General features: G+C 35.2%; 1 protein-coding gene across 2 annotated transcripts in view; it reads right to left on the minus strand.

Moving 5' to 3' along the window:
- The window catches only part of LOC145692724 (Na(+)/citrate cotransporter-like), a 122860-nt gene that overhangs the window by 72965 nt on the left and 30299 nt on the right, over positions 1 to 19596 (minus strand). For both annotated transcript variants that reach the window (XM_081768149.1, XM_081768148.1), the window contains exon 4: positions 18774 to 18888. In XM_081768149.1, coding sequence (XP_081624275.1) covers positions 18774 to 18888 — 115 coding nt within the window. The remainder of the gene's footprint in view (positions 1 to 18773; positions 18889 to 19596) is intronic.

Raw genomic sequence — 19596 nt, forward strand, 5'->3', positions numbered from 1 at the left:
ATGTGGGGTCTCTAATGTGAGGAATGAAATTCTCTGTGCTTTTCTATAATTGCATTGAAATCTGGAGTCATTTTTGTCACCATCAATCTTAGGTCCGATCACTAGCGGATCCAGAAGGATCGTTTGGGAGGGGCGGTTCGCTTCCTGGAAGATGACCGTAGCCTCAAGGTGACCAGAATTCTAATTTGCAAGAAAGGGACGCATATGAATCCGGGGCTGGAGGGGGGTGTAAACCTGATTCCCAGATGCCATATTGGGACCCGAACTTGTATTATTTTTATATGAAAGTACATGCTTTCTGTAAATTTAAATTAAATACGCATTTCCGTTTTGGAAGCGAGGTGGTGACATGATTCACTTCACACATAGTCACTGCAATATATCAGATGCACTGTCTTGCACAGCACTTGCATAAAAGAAAATACTGTATTGACTTCATTTTAACGAAAGAGTGTACAATTTATATTTTGAATAACAATTGCGGGACAACAGTTGGAAAAAAAGGAAGGCTCGGTCTACGCAAAAGTAGATAACAAAAGTATACATGCATAAATAATGTTACAAAATTCATCTATCTCTATATTTGTGGGGTCCACGAAACATAGTATAATTATAGCTATGCCTGCAACAACAATACAATTATATTATCCTATCCTTCGCGCAGGGTGGGGCTTTGCCCTGAGACCTCCAATTTGCTCGGCATACAGCCTCGCACAATATAGCAAATTCTCACTGGCGCAAATCCGGGGGGGATGAGGAGGACGCCCCTCCAATATTGAAACTAGGGGTACTGCTCCCCCAATAATCCGATTTGAAATGTATCTTTTGGGGAGAAATGTGATGATTTGTGTCCGATTGCCACAAAGGAAAGTGAGATGAAATTTATGTCCCCCCAGAATAAGCCTCAAATATGCCTGCTCCCAATGTTCAAAAAAACTCTGCTCTCCAGAACCTTCCACAGCACTGTTTTGCAACTTTATAAATATTTTGAATATCGCTTTTAAAAAAATATGGGAACGGTCTTACCTGTTCCCCTACGTGATACTGTGGCACAATATTTTGCGTTCTTCCTTCTGTGTTTTTCATATACAATTGAATTGAGCTAAAACTCAATCACGAAATTCAAACACCTCGTAAGACATTTTAGTGACCCACCTCCACCTCTTTTCCTTCCCTTCTAAATTAAGTGGCAAACAAACCCACTCAAATACATTTTGAACTATTTTAAATACAAAATCAAATTACCAACTTTCATATTTCTAACCATAAGGGATCCTGAGACGTGGACATCTTATAATAATATTTCCCATCCCTTTTCTTCCCTTTGTTGCGTGTGATAAGTTTTATCACACTTAATTCTGAATATAAAAAAAAAAGAAAGAAAGAGATAGAAATCATGTTATCCTAGAGGTTATGTTAAACTTCCGAACACTCGGTATATGCAGCGCCTCTAGAGGAAAACTATAGAACTACTGCGTTTCGAATGAGCTGCGGATTACCTAAGCGGCCATTCGGAACGAAATGTAGAACTGGGCACATCGAAATTATACTGGTTCAATAACATATATATTTAAATTTAATCGGAATACGATAATTCTTCAAAAGTTCAAGTGTATTAATATCCGAGTTGGTGAAAAGTGTTAAAGTTCTATTGAAGTTAATCAAGTGTTATATAATATTATAATTTATATAAATCTGTAATTGGAGTCTAATTGTGTGATTATTTGGTGGAATTCAGAGGCAATATTGTGAAATACTCCTCCTGGCTGGTATTTAACAAGGCATAATAGTGAAATTGTCTAATGGTGAGTGTTATACTTTTTTCAATTTAAATACAAGTAATTTATTCAATTTATCACATTGTGAGATATATTTAATTATTCTAAATACTTATTGAATTTAAGGAGGAATTTAAAATCTATTAGTTATTCACGATTTAATGTATTATAGTATTAATCAAGTATTGTCAGTTAATGTATCCAATTGACATACTTGAACACGTGTTGGCTTGTATGAACGGAGAATGTACTTATAGATATTTCATAACTGTTAATATTTTCTTCAATTGTTTCAATACTTAATCTGTATTTTCGATACATTTTTGATAGTTCATTTATTTGTTTTTTTTTTAAATAAAATAAGAAAAGATAATTTACTGATTTTCCGTTCAAAAGAACCTGATATTGAATTACCTATAAAACGGTATATTTCTAGTGCAGTTCGCAAGTGTATTATTAATGTATTTGAATTTAATGTTAAAGTTATTCAGATTCATAATCTTTAGCCATATATTTGAATATACACCAGTTAATTTCTTATGATAGAGAAAATAGGTCTAACAACTCTAACCCCTCGAATACTTTATATAGTTGTCCTGGATTTAATATCCAGCGGCCCAGAACGGCGTCCATCGAGGCACGTTACAAACATTTCGTTCCGAATGCTAATTCTTCTATAGGAAGAAAATTAGGAGTTAAAATAGAGGGGTTAGTATGTTCTACGCTGAATTAGGTGGAAAGAATATTAATAGGTTGTCATTTTTGTAAAACTTTTGTGAACACCCTGTATATATTTATTAAGGAAATAGCAAATCTAAAATTTAAGGTCAATGAATGTAAAGAGTCTATCGCTTATCCTAAAGAAAGGTAGTTCATACAGACATTACTTTGGTTTAAGAATAATAATTTTTTTTAGCTTTGTTATTTTTTCGGAAAATATGGGTGAAAGAAATCAGCCGGAGTTGGTGCTAAATGGATTTGAAAATGGAAATGCAGGGGTAGTCATTCCTCCTAATGCTAGGCGGCGATGGGATCTTTCGTATTTAGAAACTGAAAGTGAGTCAAGGTCAAGGCATTCGTTGTCTGTTGATGAAAACAGTGAAACACGTGATTTATGTTCAAACGCTAGTGACAAAACAAGCAAGCTAGCTGCAATTGGTATGTCGCGTGATAGCTCACAACAGCTTTTGTCTGTAGAAAGTGAGAGTGGTGGAAGTCTTGTTACCAACTCGTTTATTGACCTTGTGGTTACCGATGAGAGCAATGAATACGAAGAAAATGAAAGTAAGAATCCTTTTGTAGTTGGTAATTCATATGAAGCTACAAATTTAAATACTGGAAGAAATCTCTTAATAAATAGTTTTATGCCTTTCCATATTAGGGCAGATAAATTAAATAGTAATATTACAGGTAACTTATTTAATGAGAAAATTCAATCAATACCTAGTACCGATGGAACAAATGATCTTAATTTATTTCAATTTCTATTAGCAGTACATAAAATTATGAAACAAAAAAATTTTTCCAGTAGAGTCAGTTTTAGTTGCTGCGTTAAGTAAAGCGCAAGGGAGGTTGAATCAAGAGTTGCTTACTTTGTATGAAATGTCACATGACTGGAGGTTTATTTCTAATTATTTGTTTATAAAATTAGTTACACCTTTAGGAAAGCGAGAACTCTTAAATCGGTATGTAAGAGTAATACAGAAGCCTAGAGAAAATTTACTAGATTTAGTAAACAATATATGCGATGCATATGAAATATGTTATGGTACTGTGAATGAGAATAACTCTAGTGAATTAATTAGTTTAATAATGGATGGGATGCAGCCACAAATTAGGTTTGATATTTATAAGTACCGATACCCAGAGTCTATGGAAGATCTTATGGGAGACATTATTGAGTATGAGAAACATCAGCGGAACTTAGAATCGTATAATGCACTGGTGAGAAACTCCGATACAAGTAAAACCCAGAAAAACAAAATTGAGTGCTATTTTTTGTGGCGGACAGCATCGTGTTGCTAACTGTAGGGCTCATAAACAATATCTAGTGAATAAGCAGTTAGTGAAAGTGAATATGAACTTAAACTCGGACGGACGCTTTGCAGATCTTAGTGACCGGTTAGAGGGAACTACTCAGATGTCGGGGTCGGAAGATCAAATCCGGAGCATTCATAGTGGTGTTAGTGCCCCCAATAAACAATTACCCTTTAATTTAAATAATAATGAAAGACGCTTTGCAGGTAATCGGTCAAGGTTGGGGTGGTCCGAGAAACAAAAAAGTGAAAGTAATGATGAAGTGTTGACTCTTATGAAGGGGTCCGGGATTCGATCCCATGGGGGAGGTAGAAGTCATGGACGTAAGGGAGTACAATTAGAACAACACGAAGTGGTCCCAAAAGCAATATCAGTTAATGCGAAAGTGACAGATAGTAATACGCGTGACCAACAGCGCAGAGACTTTGGTTTCAGTGGCGGTTATGGAGGGAACAGCTATAAAAGTAAAAATCACCTATTTAAAAGAAATGAAAATAGATTTTGTCATGATTCGCAACAACGAGAGATAGGGGAAAGAAGATTTGCGTATTCTGAAACTAAAGTTAGTGATAATAAAAATAAAATAGAAAAAGAAAATGCCAATTCCTGTGGAACTTTGACTGCAGCATTGGTGGATGCTTTTGTGTTGGGACAAAACATAAGAGGTGGTTTGGACACATGTTCAACGGCGTCACTAATAAACAAACAAAGGTTTATTAATTGGAATAAACAGTTAAAATACCCAATTAAGATATTTAATGAAAAATTCGTAGGAGTTGGGGTTGATAAACAAAAGTTAACATTAGATCAGTGTGTGATCATTCCAATTAAGTTTAGATACCGTGTTTACAGAATGAAGTTTTTCTTAGTGAGTGACTTAGAACCAGTGTTCATAGTTGGGATAAATGAACTTAAAATTCTAAAAGCGAACATCGACTTAGTGAACAATAAGTTGTTTCTCCCTTTGGAAAGTGCTTATGTACCATTAAACTTTACTTTAAACACCCTCCCCCCTAATTTGAAAACAGAAACTCGTCCGGTTGATTTATTTTGCAGTGAAGCAGCCGGAAACACTTCCAAGCTATTCTTGCGTGAGTCGGACACTGATGGACAGTCAACCAGTCAGACATTGGTTTCACAGAGCGAGGGGCATCTCAGTAGTCCAGTTCATGGGTTTTGCAGTGTTGCCAGTGCAGTTGATCCTTCTATTGAAAGTGGTTCTAATACCCATATGGAGCAAATGGTTTGTCCATTGAGGGTGGATCCAGAGGTACTTGAGGCAAACCCAGACTTACAAGGGTACGTTGATGAGATTTATAATAAATATTCTAATGTCTTTGCATCGCAGGTTGGAAAAATAAAAGATTTTGAGTATAAAATACAGCTTAACGACTACACTCCTATACGTAAGAAAGCTTATCCATTATCTCGGAGTTCGCAAAGAGAAATGGATAAAATATTAGATGAAATGTTAGAAGCAGATTTAATTCAGCCCAGCAATAGCGACTATGCTTTTCCATGTTTCCTAGTGAACAATAATGACGGATCCAAGAGGTTAATTGTTAATTATTCGGATCTTAATCGTCATTTGTATTTGAACTCACAGTTCACTCCTAGGATTGAAGATATATTGGCAGAATTATCAGATGGAAAAGTATTTAGCCATTTAGATATTTTGAAGGCTTATTTAACAATTCCTTTAACAAAAGAAAGTAGACACCTTACTGCCTTTCTTACGCATAGGGGGCTGTATGAATTTAAGGTCTTACCTTTTGGTTTGGCTGCAGGTAGCCATGTTTTGTCTAAAATCTTGACTGAGTTATTATATCCATTGAAGGACGAAGGGGTACAATGGTACATGGATGACCTCATATGTAAAAGTCCAGATGTTGAATCACATAAGGAATTATTGGAAAAAGTGTTAAGATTACTTGAAGAAAAAGGATTAACTTTGTCAACTAAGAAATGTACTTTCTTTTCCAATAAAATTTCTTACTTAGGTTATATTATAGAAAATGGGAAAATGTATATGGATCCTTCAAGGTTAGAGGTCATAAGAAAACTACCTGCACCAAAAACAAAAAAGGGTTTAATATCTTTGTGTTGTTTCTTACAATATTATGCTAAGTTTGTACCGCAATTCCATGAAGTCATGGAACCACTTGAACGTTTACGTGGGGCTTCAGCAGAATTTGTCTGGGGAGCGGAACAACAGAAAGCTCTCGATGATGTAAAAGACTTATTTGCCAACCATGTTATGTTGAAACTTCCAGATTTAAGTAAGAAATTTATAGTCAATACTGACAGCTCTCTCAAAAGTTTAGGCGGGGTCCTCCAACAGTACGATGAGAATAATAACTTAGTTCCCGTTGCATTTTACAGTCGGCGTTTAAAGAAACACGACTTTAACAAACCTATTTATTTATTGGAAATGTTAGCTGCAATTGAAACAATGGAACGTTTCAGTACCTACTTACATAATCCTTTCGAACTTAGGATGGATCATTCTGGTTTAGTATATGCTATGAGAAATATGAGGAGGGTCAAGCGATATGGATCGCTATTGTATAGACTCTTTGCTTTTAACTTTGAAGTAAAATCTATAGCCTCGAATATGAATATTTCAGCCGATTTCATATCTAGATTATATGATCAAAACAATTTTGAAGAAATGGAAACCGAACCATCACATGCGGAACAGGTTAATAACTATTGTTTAATAAACATCTGGAATATGCCTTACGCTAATATTTCCATAAAAGAACATCAACTCAAAGATCCAGAGTTAGCTAATATTATAAAAGATATAAGAGCTAGGAAAGAGGTTGAAGGTTATAAAATAATTCAAGGAATTCTTTGTAAAAAGACAAAAGCAATTAGGAATCCCTATAAGGTTTGTTTGCCGAAGGAGTTAGTTCCCAGCATTATTGAATTCTTTCATACACAAATTTTACCAGGTTCTCATGCTAGCATTAATAAGACAATAGCTAAGATCTGTGCTAGATTTACTTGGAGAGGTATCCTAGAAGACATAAGAGAATACGTATCTACTTGTGTAGATTGCCAATTAAATAAAAGTCATAACAGAAAACAATCAGGTAAATTAATATCAAAGTATGAGAACATTGTTAATGGACTCTGGGCTGTAGACTTGCTAGGTCCTTTGGTAGAGAGTAAGTCGGGACGATACTGTCTAATTGTAGTAGACTCCTTTTCAAAAAGAGTATTCTTAGAACCGATAAAGGTCTTATCTACACAAAGTGTAATTAATAAATTGTACAAATTGATGTGTAGAAATGGTTTTATATTCAGTATATGTCATGACAATCACTCAATCTTCACCTCAGCGAAGTTTAAAGATTTTGTATATGCTAACGGGATTAAAGATATTAGTATCTCACCATATCACGCGGCATCTAATCCCAGTGAAAGATACGTGGCTACAATTAAAAATTCCTTAAGAATATATTTTGGTAATAAACAGAGTTCGTGGGACAAAGGACTATGGGAAATAGAATTTTCCGTTAATAATGCGGTCCACGAAGAAACGAAATGTAGTCCCATGGACCTAGTTTTCAATTATAACGTTTGCAATCCCCTAGATGTTAAGTGGAAAATAAGTACTATGAATTAAACTCTAAAGGATCCAAACTTATGGAATAGAGCATTAGAAAATCTAGATAAAGCCTGGAAACGTAAAAAGAAATTGTATGATCAAAGACGAGTTGAAACTGACTATAGGATTGGTGATAAAGTATTAATTAAGTCACAAGTTTTGTCTTCATTAAAAGAAAAGGGAACTAAATCATTATGTGCAAAATGGCTTGGGCCCTATCAGATTGAGAGTTTCTTAGGTAGAAATACTATTAGAGTAGTAAAAGTTAATAATCCTAGGGATATACGTAAAAGCCACGTTAGTTTAACTAAAAAGTACAGAGAGCCTAGAAATAATGCATCGTAAATATTGCTAAATGGAAAATAGGTAATAATCTAGTCAGCCTAAAGAAAAAAAATCTAGTCAGTTTATAAGATCTTATTCGAAATAATTTCCATCTAGTCAGCTATTTAGACAAATGTAGTGTTATATAAAATTATTTATTTAAGAAAAAAGGTTTTTAATGTGTTACTAATGCATGTTTTTATCAGTATTCCAGATCTGGATGTCCTTATGTCTATGTATTGAGAATTGTTTGTATGAATTGTCATTGTCCAATGTCCTACATGGAGATTTTAATGGAAACCGAGAATAACAGATATATGGAAGCTTCCAAAGATTATTCCAAAGATGGTACCAAAGATTATTCCAAATATTGTTTCAAAGGTTATCCGAAAAATAGTTCTAATGATTGATGGAAAATAATGGTGCTATATCAGATGAGTACAATGGATAAAAATTTTTGTAAATTAAATATATGTGAGATTTATAGTATATTGTTACCTCCTGATTTTCATATTAGAATATAAGGTATATATGAGTATTTTAAGAACATCTAATGAGTATATATTGTAAATTTATGAATAGATAGACAACATTAGTAATAGCTATTTAATTTTAACTAACTTAGAGTGGTTGATAGATTGTTAGTGGTGTGTTAGAATTTTTGGGGGATTTTTTTTCTTAAGTTTCGTTTAAATTTTTATTTTGTATGTAATGAATTATAGTGAGTGTGATGGGTTAGTTAGAATTAATAGTTAGTAGTGTAGTGTAGAAGTAAGTTATAAATTTAACCTACTAAAAATAACTAGTACTATCTATTCATAATTAAAGGTCGAAATGGAATATCTTAATATGGTTAAATAAATAAAATAAAAAGTTGCCTCAACTTTTTATATGCCGGGAGGGCGATATTTGTTGCGTGTGATAAGTTTTATCACACTTAATTCTGAATATAAAAAAAAAAAGAAAGAAAGAGATAGAAATCATGTTATCCTAGAGGTTATGTTAAACTTCCGAACACTCGGTATATGCAGCGCCCCTAGAGGAAAACTATAGAACTACTGCGTTTCGAATGAGCTGCGGATTACCTAAGCGGCCATTCGGAACGAAATGTAGAACTGGGCACATCGAAATTATACTGGTTCAATAACATATATATTTAAATTTAATCGGAATACGATAATTCTTCAAAAGTTCAAGTGTATTAATATCCGAGTTGGTGAAAAGTGTTAAAGTTCTATTGAAGTTAATCAAGTGTTATATAATATTATAATTTATATAAATCTGTAATTGGAGTCTAATTGTGTGATTATTTGGTGGAATTCAGAGGCAATATTGTGAAATACTCCTCCTGGCTGGTATTTAACAAGGCATAATAGTGAAATTGTCTAATGGTGAGTGTTATACTTTTTTCAATTTAAATACAAGTAATTTATTCAATTTATCACATTGTGAGATATATTTAATTATTCTAAATACTTATTGAATTTAAGGAGGAATTTAAAATCTATTAGTTATTCACGATTTAATGTATTATAGTATTAATCAAGTATTGTCAGTTAATGTATCCAATTGACATACTTGAACACGTGTTGGCTTGTATGAACGGAGAATGTACTTATAGATATTTCATAACTGTTAATATTTTCTTCAATTGTTTCAATACTTAATCTGTATTTTCGATACATTTTTGATAGTTCCTTTATTTGTTTTTTTTTTTTAAATAAAATAAGAAAAGATAATTTACTGATTTTCCGTTCAAAAGAACCTGATATTGAATTACCTATAAAACGGTATATTTCTAGTGCAGTTCGCAAGTGTATTATTAATGTATTTGAATTTAATGTTAAAGTTATTCAGATTCATAATCTTTAGCCATATATTTGAATATACACCAGTTAATTTCTTATGATAGAGAAAATAGGTCTAACAACTCTAACCCCTCGAATACTTTATATAGTTGTCCTGGATTTAATATCCAGCGGCCCAGAACGGCGTCCATCGAGGCACGTTACACGTTTTAGATAAAATATCAAAAGCACTGAAATATGTGTTGAATTATTTTAAGTGGGAAGTCCATATACGAAATTCCATGTTTCTAACTTTCAAAGATTCTTTGATATTGATATCTTACTATAATAATTGCAATCCGCGTCCCTTTTCCTCCCATCTCTTGTTTTCTCCATTTTACTATAGTATCAAAACACATTGAAACGCTTGAAAAATTATTTTAAATAAGAAATCCAAATACCAAATTTCAAGTCTCTAATGGAAGGATTTGGAGAGATGGCCATCTTCATAAAATAATTTCCACACCATTTCCCCTTCCTTTCTTCGAATTTCCAAAAAATCCTTCCTTAATGATACCCTACCTCAAAAATCTTAACTACTGTTCGAATTTCAAGTTCTAGCTTAAGCGGTTTGGCCTGTGCGACGACAAGTTATTCACTTAGGACTTCGTCTTTTATATATGAATTACAATAACAGCTTGTGTCATTTCCCAAGAAAAGATGAAATGAAATTTAAAGTCACAATGAATCCCTGGTCTCTTCCTAATATTTCCGCGTTGAACCCCAAAAATCACGGCTCTCTTTGTTGATCTAGTAGGTAGCGAAAGTACCTTTGATCTTTGATGTATGAGGTTATGTGGTCAGTGCCGTGCCGTGGAAAATCAGCGCTTGGGGCGAGAGTATACGACGGCGCCCCCGTACATATAAGTGAGGTCGATAGACTAGCCGCGAAGCGCCACCATGGTTGGCGCGAGGCACAAGAAAATTTTCAAAAATAAACCCTGCTTTTCCTTGTTTTCGAGCACACTTTTATTACTTCTCTTCCTTCTATTTTATATATGTGCACAAGTATAAATCTGACCTCGGTGAAATTAAATATTTTAGATAGAAAAATACTGATGTTGATCTAAAATATTCGAAGTAAGTTTTCCTTTCTTTTTTCCTTCTTTTCTTTTTCTAGCCGAATTTTGCGCCCCCTTACTTCGGCACCAGGGACCGTCGCCCTGCTCGTCCCCCAACGGAATGGCATGTCTGTGGTTTGATTCCGGGTGAGTGAGCATCGAACGCACTGCAGTGGTTCAGATCCAACTTTAAACTCTAGTTATGTAAAGCATGGCTTTTGATAAACTACATAAATACATATCAATCAATCAACCAAAAGAAAAGTCTCAGATTCAGAGAGCTTTCGGTAAGGAGCGCTGAAGATTCTATGTTTCTCTTTATTCAAGGTGAAGGTACTTGAAGTTTCGGGACCCGAATTCCATTTCCATATCCTTTTTCTAGGACACAATGTTAAAATATACCTTTTTAGTGCAAAGTTTTACCCTTCTTCCTACAGCTGTTCGTCCAACCTGTGAATCATATTCTCGCTCCTTTGGGGCTTATGCTGACCGCCTCAAGGAACTAGGGACAGAAGTAGTCACACTTCAAATATTCCTGTATTAAGTACTGTTAAGTACCACACATTTTCATTTGACTGTGGTAGTCCTGTCCCACAGTTTGGATAGGTCGGGAAAAGACCTTCCCAATGGTAAATGCTGGAAGTAAATTTTTAAAAACCTTTGGAGGGGGCGGTCGCCCCCTCCGCCCTCCCCGTGGATCCGCCAGTGGGTCCGATTCCACATTAAGACGATTTCGCTTTAAAGTTTTAATAGTGCAAAGAGCAGAAAAGGTCAAAGAAAGGCATCAAACGTTGCATTACCTTTTTAGACAACTCTTCGCACTGACAGCGCACACGCAAATCAATTTGAGTCAAGAGTTACTCGCAGTGGCAGATCTGGGAACATATCTTGGGAGGGGTTTCTCGTAGTTTTTTTAAAAAGAAATACCAGAATTGGGGGAGGCTTGATGTTTATAAGCATAGAAATGACTAACATTTACTCCTTTTTTAAAAAAGAAAAATCTGGAATTGGTGGTAGTGGTGGAAGCTTTCCGCCATTTAAAGATGAAATCCATGAAATTCCGAGGCGTTGCACAGTGGGGCGAAAACCCAAAAAGCTGGCCAAAATATGATAACTATATTCAAATTAAATGAAATTTAGTATTAAGGGGTTATTGAGGTTGCTAATTACGATTCTTCAACTAAAGTTGAAAAAAACAAAATGGCGGAATAAAATTTGGAAAAGTCGAAAAAGTCGTAGAAATGTTCTCAAACGTGGCGATAAAGGGGTTATTAAGGTTGCTGATTACGATTCTGCAACTAAAGTTGAAACAAAACAAAATGACGGATCCAAAAGGGCGGAATAAAAAGAATGTCAACATACTTCGTAATTTTCACAATGTATCTTTAACAACATTCACTTTTTTCACATATTTTGATGAACAATTACTTGTTACTTACGTTCTTATTTATTAGAAATGTATTATTACTTAAATGACACAAATTATTGGTATTTGATTCGGTTATGATAACTGCAACGGCTTGTCACTGTAACATTAAATGAACAATAATTAACATCAACACGCTTCGTAATTGGCACGTTTTGGCAGCTACTTTTTAGTCGACAGCATTAATTAATACTCAGACTACCATTCTACAAAATATGAACGTGGTGCACGAGGGTGCACATAATGTTTTCAACGCTTTAAGTTAATACAATATATAAACAATGTGAAAATTTTGCCTGACTTACGATTCAAATTATAAATTATTACATCATTATTATTAATTTTTCACTTCATACACTTATTCTACTTACCAGTACGATATAGGAAAACTTTACAGATTTAAAAACTATGAACGCGTTCGAAAGTTACAACCGTTTAAACGGACGCGTCACAATTCTTCTATTATTCTGTACGCATTGGACCTGCTGAAGGGTCTACTTAAGAGTGGCTCAGGTAGTCGGAATAAAGTAAAAACCCTATTCTATTTATGGATTTGGGCCCTTCTAACATCACTCTAGCCAACTACATTTAAAAATTCCTATATTACAAACTTTAGTTTTTTTTTACTTTTGGCCAGCTTTTTGCGTTTTCGCCCCACTGTGCGTCGTGCAGTTAATGTATAACTGATTTTGAAAAGTGCCCTAACAAAGAAGAAATTTCTCTCACTTGAAGTAGTTCTATATAACGGTTAACCAGCCTCAGAGCAGAAACTTAGTAAAGTAGGAAAACATTTAAATTTACAAACGTAGGTATAATTTCTAATTGCTTTATTTTTAGTAACTGAAAAAAAATACTTCTTACCTAACAAGTGTGACATCTATTTTATTACAACACATTTCAATTTTTAGGCGTCGCGGACCCCTTGGCTAGGTCCCATGGACCCCCAGGGTTGTATTGACTCCACTTCGAGAACTACTGTTCTAAAGAGGAGATGAAGAAATTCCCCACGTTATTTAAATGGGCCTTTTTTGGACCTATAATCTTCAGGTACTTCAAATTAAAATAAAAACTTAAAATTCGGTATACTTGTACGTTTTCTATAGCATAATTTAACAGTCACAAAAAATAAAAAATTCCAACTTTAGAGTGGTTTTATGGGGAACTGAAAAATTTTTTCCCATGTTATTTATATGGGAAATTTACACCCCAAAATGTTTAGGTACTTTCTGTAGGGCTACAATGATAAAATGTGGCATGATTGTATTCTTTCCGCAGTAACCCGCAGGAAACATTTCAAAAGTGAATATTTTTTGGTTTTTAAGGGATCTAAAAATGAAATAAAAAAATCTGCATGTTATTTAAATAGGCGTTTCTTAAGATACAAGATCTTATCTTCCAGGTAGTTGAAATACTAAAAGAAAGTTGAAATTCGGTGTAATTGTGGGTTGAAGAGATGTGAGACTGTAGGCTGAGCAAACGGGGAAGTTTGGGGCTGAGCTAGTCTGGAAGTCTGAGGCTAGTTATTAGAATAACACTGTAACAAGTACATTTACGTGATAGGTGCCCTGGAATTTTTGAATCAATGTAGTGCTCAAAATAAGCATGACCACCATGTAAACATTGCCGATACCTGAGAACTAGACTCTGTTCGCTAAATTCTGTTTTGTGTCGAGTATGACAGCTCACATGAGATTTCGATGTTTTCTCGTAACGCATCCGGTATAGTTCCCCCTTACCGATAAATATCAGCATTTATCCCCGTCCCGTAGGTGGAAGTGCAGAGGTACCAGGTCCGGTTACCATGGAGGGAAATGCTACTTCAGCATCTTCGATTGTTCCAACGATAACATTGTTTAGCTACTTTGTTTTACTGTCCTGTCGCTCAAGGATATCGAACCAAGCTACAGGAAATTGGTTAAACTACAATGTTGTTCTAAAACTTTTATTTGAATTTATCCCAAGTATATCTAGGTAGTGATGAATATTTTTGTACGTCCTTCTACGTTTCTATGTTTTTCGGTAGATAACCCTTAGATAAAAAAAAATATGATTAATGAGTTGTGGCATAAATAACTTGAGTCACGACTTTTGTCCGGATTTCCCGGGTCTTTGTCTCTCTTATCAGACCCGACCTGGCCAAGACAGACCCAGAGGCACGAATCACTTGACTTTCGTCCGGGATACCCAGATCTGAGGCTCGGTTATCATACCCCATCTGGCTCATATAGACCCGGAGATACGAATCGATTGGGTCACGACTTTCGTCCGTGTTACCCGTGTCTGAGTCTCGCTCATCAGACTCGATCTGGACGACAGACAAACCCGAAGGCATGAATCACTTGAGTCTCAACTTTCGTCCGGGTTACCCGGGTCTGAGTCCCGGTTATTAGGCTCAATCTGGTCTAGACAGACTCAAAGGCATGACTTACTTGGGTCGCGACTTTCGTCCAGGTTACTTGGGTCTGAGTCTCAATTATCAGATCCGATCTGGCCCAGATAGACCTGAAGACACGAATCACTTGGGTCACGAATTTCGTCTGGGTTACCCGGGTCTGAGTCTCGTTTCTGGCACAGACTGATTCGGAGGAAGACGAAATCTTAGCTCTATACCATTACTGCAGAATTGTATAGTTAATTAATGATATTTACTATTAGAGCTTGACCATTCATTTGTTTAACTCCCGGTGTGACATTTCTTTATCAAGATACCATCACTTGAATATTAATTAATCCGATCTGCTGGGGAACTCACCTCAGCAACAAAACACAGGGGGGACTAGAGTTATGTGTCATGTCAAAAACAGTGCAGACCTCCAGCAAAGGGCTCGGGTTTGCAACAAGTCAGGAAATACCACGTTGTTGAATAGGGTTGTTATGAAAATGCACAATGGAAGACAGTTAATTGAAAGTGACTTTTCTTTAATATTTCTAAACATTTTGCACAGCAAACCGCAAAACACATTGACGATACATTTGGCCAGAAATGGTGAATGAATACTCCATTCGCCGTGATTTGTTAAATTTTGTTTCGATGATAACGTTACGACCATGGGCGGCGATTAGGGGGGGCAAAGGGGGCAGTTGCGCCCCCCTTTTTTTTAAGTAAGCCGCTAATGTATATAGTTTCATTTGGAAATGTGAAGTTTTTGTATGTATTACTGTTTCATAGAAAAAATGGTACCATATAATATTTGCCGTTGCATGAGTACATACTGGTTGTCTTCCCGTGGAGTTAAGAAAGCTACAGGAATTGCATTTTAATTGCGGAAAATAACCCAAAAATTAACCTATTGGAGCACAATAATTCCAGCATACTTTCACTTCTTCTTACAAGGGATTGATATGTAAGTCAGCCGCTTTGAAACTAATTGAGAGAACATTTAAAAAAAGTATTTCACAAGTTATTCTTTAATTGTACAAAAATTGTCAGTTCCTAAAATATCTTTTCTTCTATCCAGTAATAAAGAATATTGATTAAAAAGAGAATAATAAGAAACAACTTCTATTTTTTTCATTGTTTTGCAGTGTAATATACGTTGAAGTGGTGTGTTTAGGGGTGTGCGAGCACGGGCGTCTCTGGCGGGGGGACGCGTCCCCCCAATATTTTGAAGAACAAAATATTCAATATTTTATTCTAATTTAATTTATTTACTAACGACAGAATATCATATATATATATAAAAATAATTATATTTATTTGGAACATAATATTCAGGCTGTGAAACGATTATAACAGAGTTCTTGATATACTTTAGGGGGTCCGTGAAGGTAAGCAGAAAGGTAACAAATGGAATCGAAGATAATAAACAAGTTGGGCTAGGTAGTACCATTTAAATAACTTTCTTTGATGTCCCCACCACCACCAAATTTTACATGCCAGAGACGCCAGTGTGTGCGAGTATATATACAATTAAATTTAGTAAACTCAACATAACCCTAGGTTTTGAAATTATTTTGTATAACTGGAGTGTCGAGTGATTCTATGTATTGTTGTTTTTTGACGTGTTTCAAAAAAGTGAAAACTGCACCCAATGGGAACGAACATGTTTCGGGAAGCTGCGAAAGCAAATATTGCTTTAAAGTCGTAGCATATGCTTGTAGTATTTACTGTGTTTCATTTTCTGAGAGTAATAACATACGTTTAATAGCATATATGGAATTAAAAATATGAGTTGTTCATTAATCCCCAGTCTTAATATAACTTTTGAAAACAAACCTTATTATTCATTTCTGATTAATATTATCCTTTCTATTTATTTGTTTTACAAATATGTTATTAAATAATCTGATTACACAATTTTCCAGACAGAATGTTAAGATGTTCACGAGCAAGGAATCAAATCTTTCTTACATCTTCGTTGTTTAAGAGTACAAAAGGCTAGTACCCACTTACGTTACTCTTGTCAATTTACTTAGTAGAATATGAAATATGATATACGGTATTTTAACCGAAAAAGATACTATCCTATTGGTTATACAACCTTTCGTCAAACAAAATGTTAGAAACAACCAGAGAAACTAATATTCAAATCATGTCTTGCCCCCCCCCCACTTTTAACGTCCAATCGCCGCCACTGGTTACGACCTATAAATGATTTTGCTCCAAAATACACTCGTTTAGCCACTTTTCAGTGGAAGCCATGGTTGCTAAGTCCTACAGACACATGTTTCGATGTATTAATAATAAACTATTGTTTTTCTTTTTGCATAATTTATACCATTCTTACGACAACAGTATTTTTATTGACAGAAAAGAATATGGTGTACTTTAGTCAGTTGCAGGATACTACTATTGAATGTTAACTAGTGCAATATTACCTCGCTAATACACTACGACAGCTTTAAGGAATACCAACATTCTGGATCAAAATAATTTTAAGAGCAAAGCAAACTGTTTTTGCAAATTATTTACTTTGTTGGAGTTTATCCTATCATTTCACTATGAAGGTTACATCAAACAGATTTAATCTTAAAGTGAGAACACGCCAACTCTCACTGACAAGTGAGAACCGAACAAAAGTATCTCGCACAAAACTCAGACATCTTAAACAATTAGCCATGAAAGAATCCTCATTATCTTAATGTCGGGATTAGGACAGCATAGTGATAAAGTTTCTTGCGTAGTTAGCCCCATGTTCAATATGGGAATATTTTTGCTGTATCTCACATAATTACTGTACAATTGTGGAGTTTTCCAAAGAGACTCAGTTTTGCTTAGACAAAGCTATTCATAAACATTGTTTCTCCTACGGCCTCCTACATCACTTTATCGAAAGTAGAAGGCTTCTTATCAAACAGAAATTGACTTCTGAGAAAGAATACAGAAACTGACAAGTAAAGGTTCTCACCCAAGAATCGGGGATCCGGAAACTGCGCATATATTTAGATAGAGGAGGGCCACGAAGGAATACTGGTAAAATATGCCAGGCTGACAGGAAAGGATAAATCCAATATGGCCGCCCGAAGGTCATGCCAATCGACTTTTGCAAGCAAACTCTCATCCACTTTCCATGGGCAGATTAACTTAATGTTTTGCAGATTGATATATGTATGAACACTACACATCTATTGGTTTGAAATTTCGTGGACGTTACAAATTCACTGGAACAGATTTTGCAGGTGAAATGCCAATAAGTTAAAAATGTTGCCAAGTGCCTGTGTTATCTGTTGGAAGTGTTACACGCAAACATATACTGTTGATATAGGAAGGTCTAGAACGCACTAGCTACAAACGTCCTAGAATACGCGTCTTAAAGTTTGCAAACCATATCATATATAACAAAAATCGCCCTTGTCATACCGGCACCGTGGCTACACATGTAATATCGTGGATTACGATTCAAGGGTCCTATGTTCGAACCCGGCGCAAATCAAAAACATGTTTTTCGTTATTCATAATTGTTAATTATTCTATACATTGTTACAGCAAACTAAATATGTATTGGTCCATTTATCATTCATGGAATGTTTCTGTTGAAAGTCATGCAATTATGCCGATGAAATTACGGCATATGTTTTGGTGAAATTGTGGCGTCAGAGTGCCATATATTTTACCACAATTTGGCGGTATAACTTGTAGAGTGTATAAAAATAAGTGTTAGGTCAAATAGAGTGGATATTTTGAACCATTTAATGCTTTTCGTACACTTGTAGTGATACGTGTACTTCCATAATAAAATTCGTTTTCCAGACACGAGTCGTTGACACATTGACATTTTGATCGGCCATATTGGGTTCAATACGTCAACGTCCACGAAATTTCAAACCAATACGTGTAGTGTTCATACATATATCAATCTGCAAAACATTAAGTCAATCTGCCCATGGGAAGTGGATGCGAGTTTGCTTGCAAAAGTCGATTGGCATGACCTTCGGGCGGCCATATTGGATTTATCCTTTGCTGTCGGCCTGGCATATTTCACCAGTATTCCTTCGTGGCCCTCCTCTATCTAAATATATGCGCAGTTTTCGTATCCCCGATTCTTGGGAGATAACCTTTACTTGTGAGTCGTATAGTGTGAGAATAGTTTTCGGCAATATTCTCCTGAAAATGATAAAAGAAAAAAAGAAACTATAGTCAGTGTATATTCCTTTCAGATGCCGCAGCGTATATGGTGTCATATTTCGGTTTCTTATTGTAAACCTCATCATAGTATTAGTTTTTAAATTACTCATTGCACTTACATCGTCTAAAAATTCAATGACTGATTTTGCGATAGGTAACATTAACGCCGTTGTAGCTGTGTTAGAGAGCCACATTGAAAGGAACATGGTCACAACCATGAAACCAAACAGCATTCTAAAAGAGAAATAGAAAAAAAACTTTTAGTGAAATATGGAGTTCCACAAAACACTATGTTAGGACACTTTCTTTACAATAGACGATATCTGAAATTTAAGTACTATAAGGTTTAACGGAAAAGTACCTACAATCATTTCATCTATTTATTGTTAATAGTAGAAAAGTATACGAAGCTGGTTGAAGTACACATGAATTTTACAGGATGAGCACAAAAATAGTCCCTGATTTCAAAAGGATATAATTTTAACCGATTTAAGTCCCCCGTCGAAAGCGACCCACTTACGTATTTTGTTATTGTTAAAGCTTATATATTTGCCCCCCCCGGGTCGTATTCGATCCATTATCATTATTAGACAATAGCAGATCAGCAAAAAGAAATGACACTAAATTCACCAAGAATAGGTCGAAAACTATCTATTTTCCAAAATAAATCAAAATACAAAACAAGAAAGATAAGGAGTCAATTCATTCTAAGTGATCGAGCACGTGCCGCTCGACTTCTTCAAAAAATCTAATTTTTCATGAATGTCTATCCTATATCACGGTACTTCAAAACCACGATCATTGGATTTTAAAATATCTTGTGGCGACATAGCGGCTGCCGCCATTTTGCGTTTTCTTGATTTCAGGCGTTTACGTTGTTTTGAATATCTCAGCATGTATTTGCCAAGTTTAAAATTGCTGGACGTCTCCAACGCGTACAGA

This window comes from Thermobia domestica, chromosome 8, assembly GCF_964235325.1.
Source record: "Thermobia domestica chromosome 8, izTheDome1.hap1.1, whole genome shotgun sequence".
In the NCBI taxonomy this organism is placed as follows: domain Eukaryota; kingdom Metazoa; phylum Arthropoda; class Insecta; order Zygentoma; family Lepismatidae; genus Thermobia; species Thermobia domestica.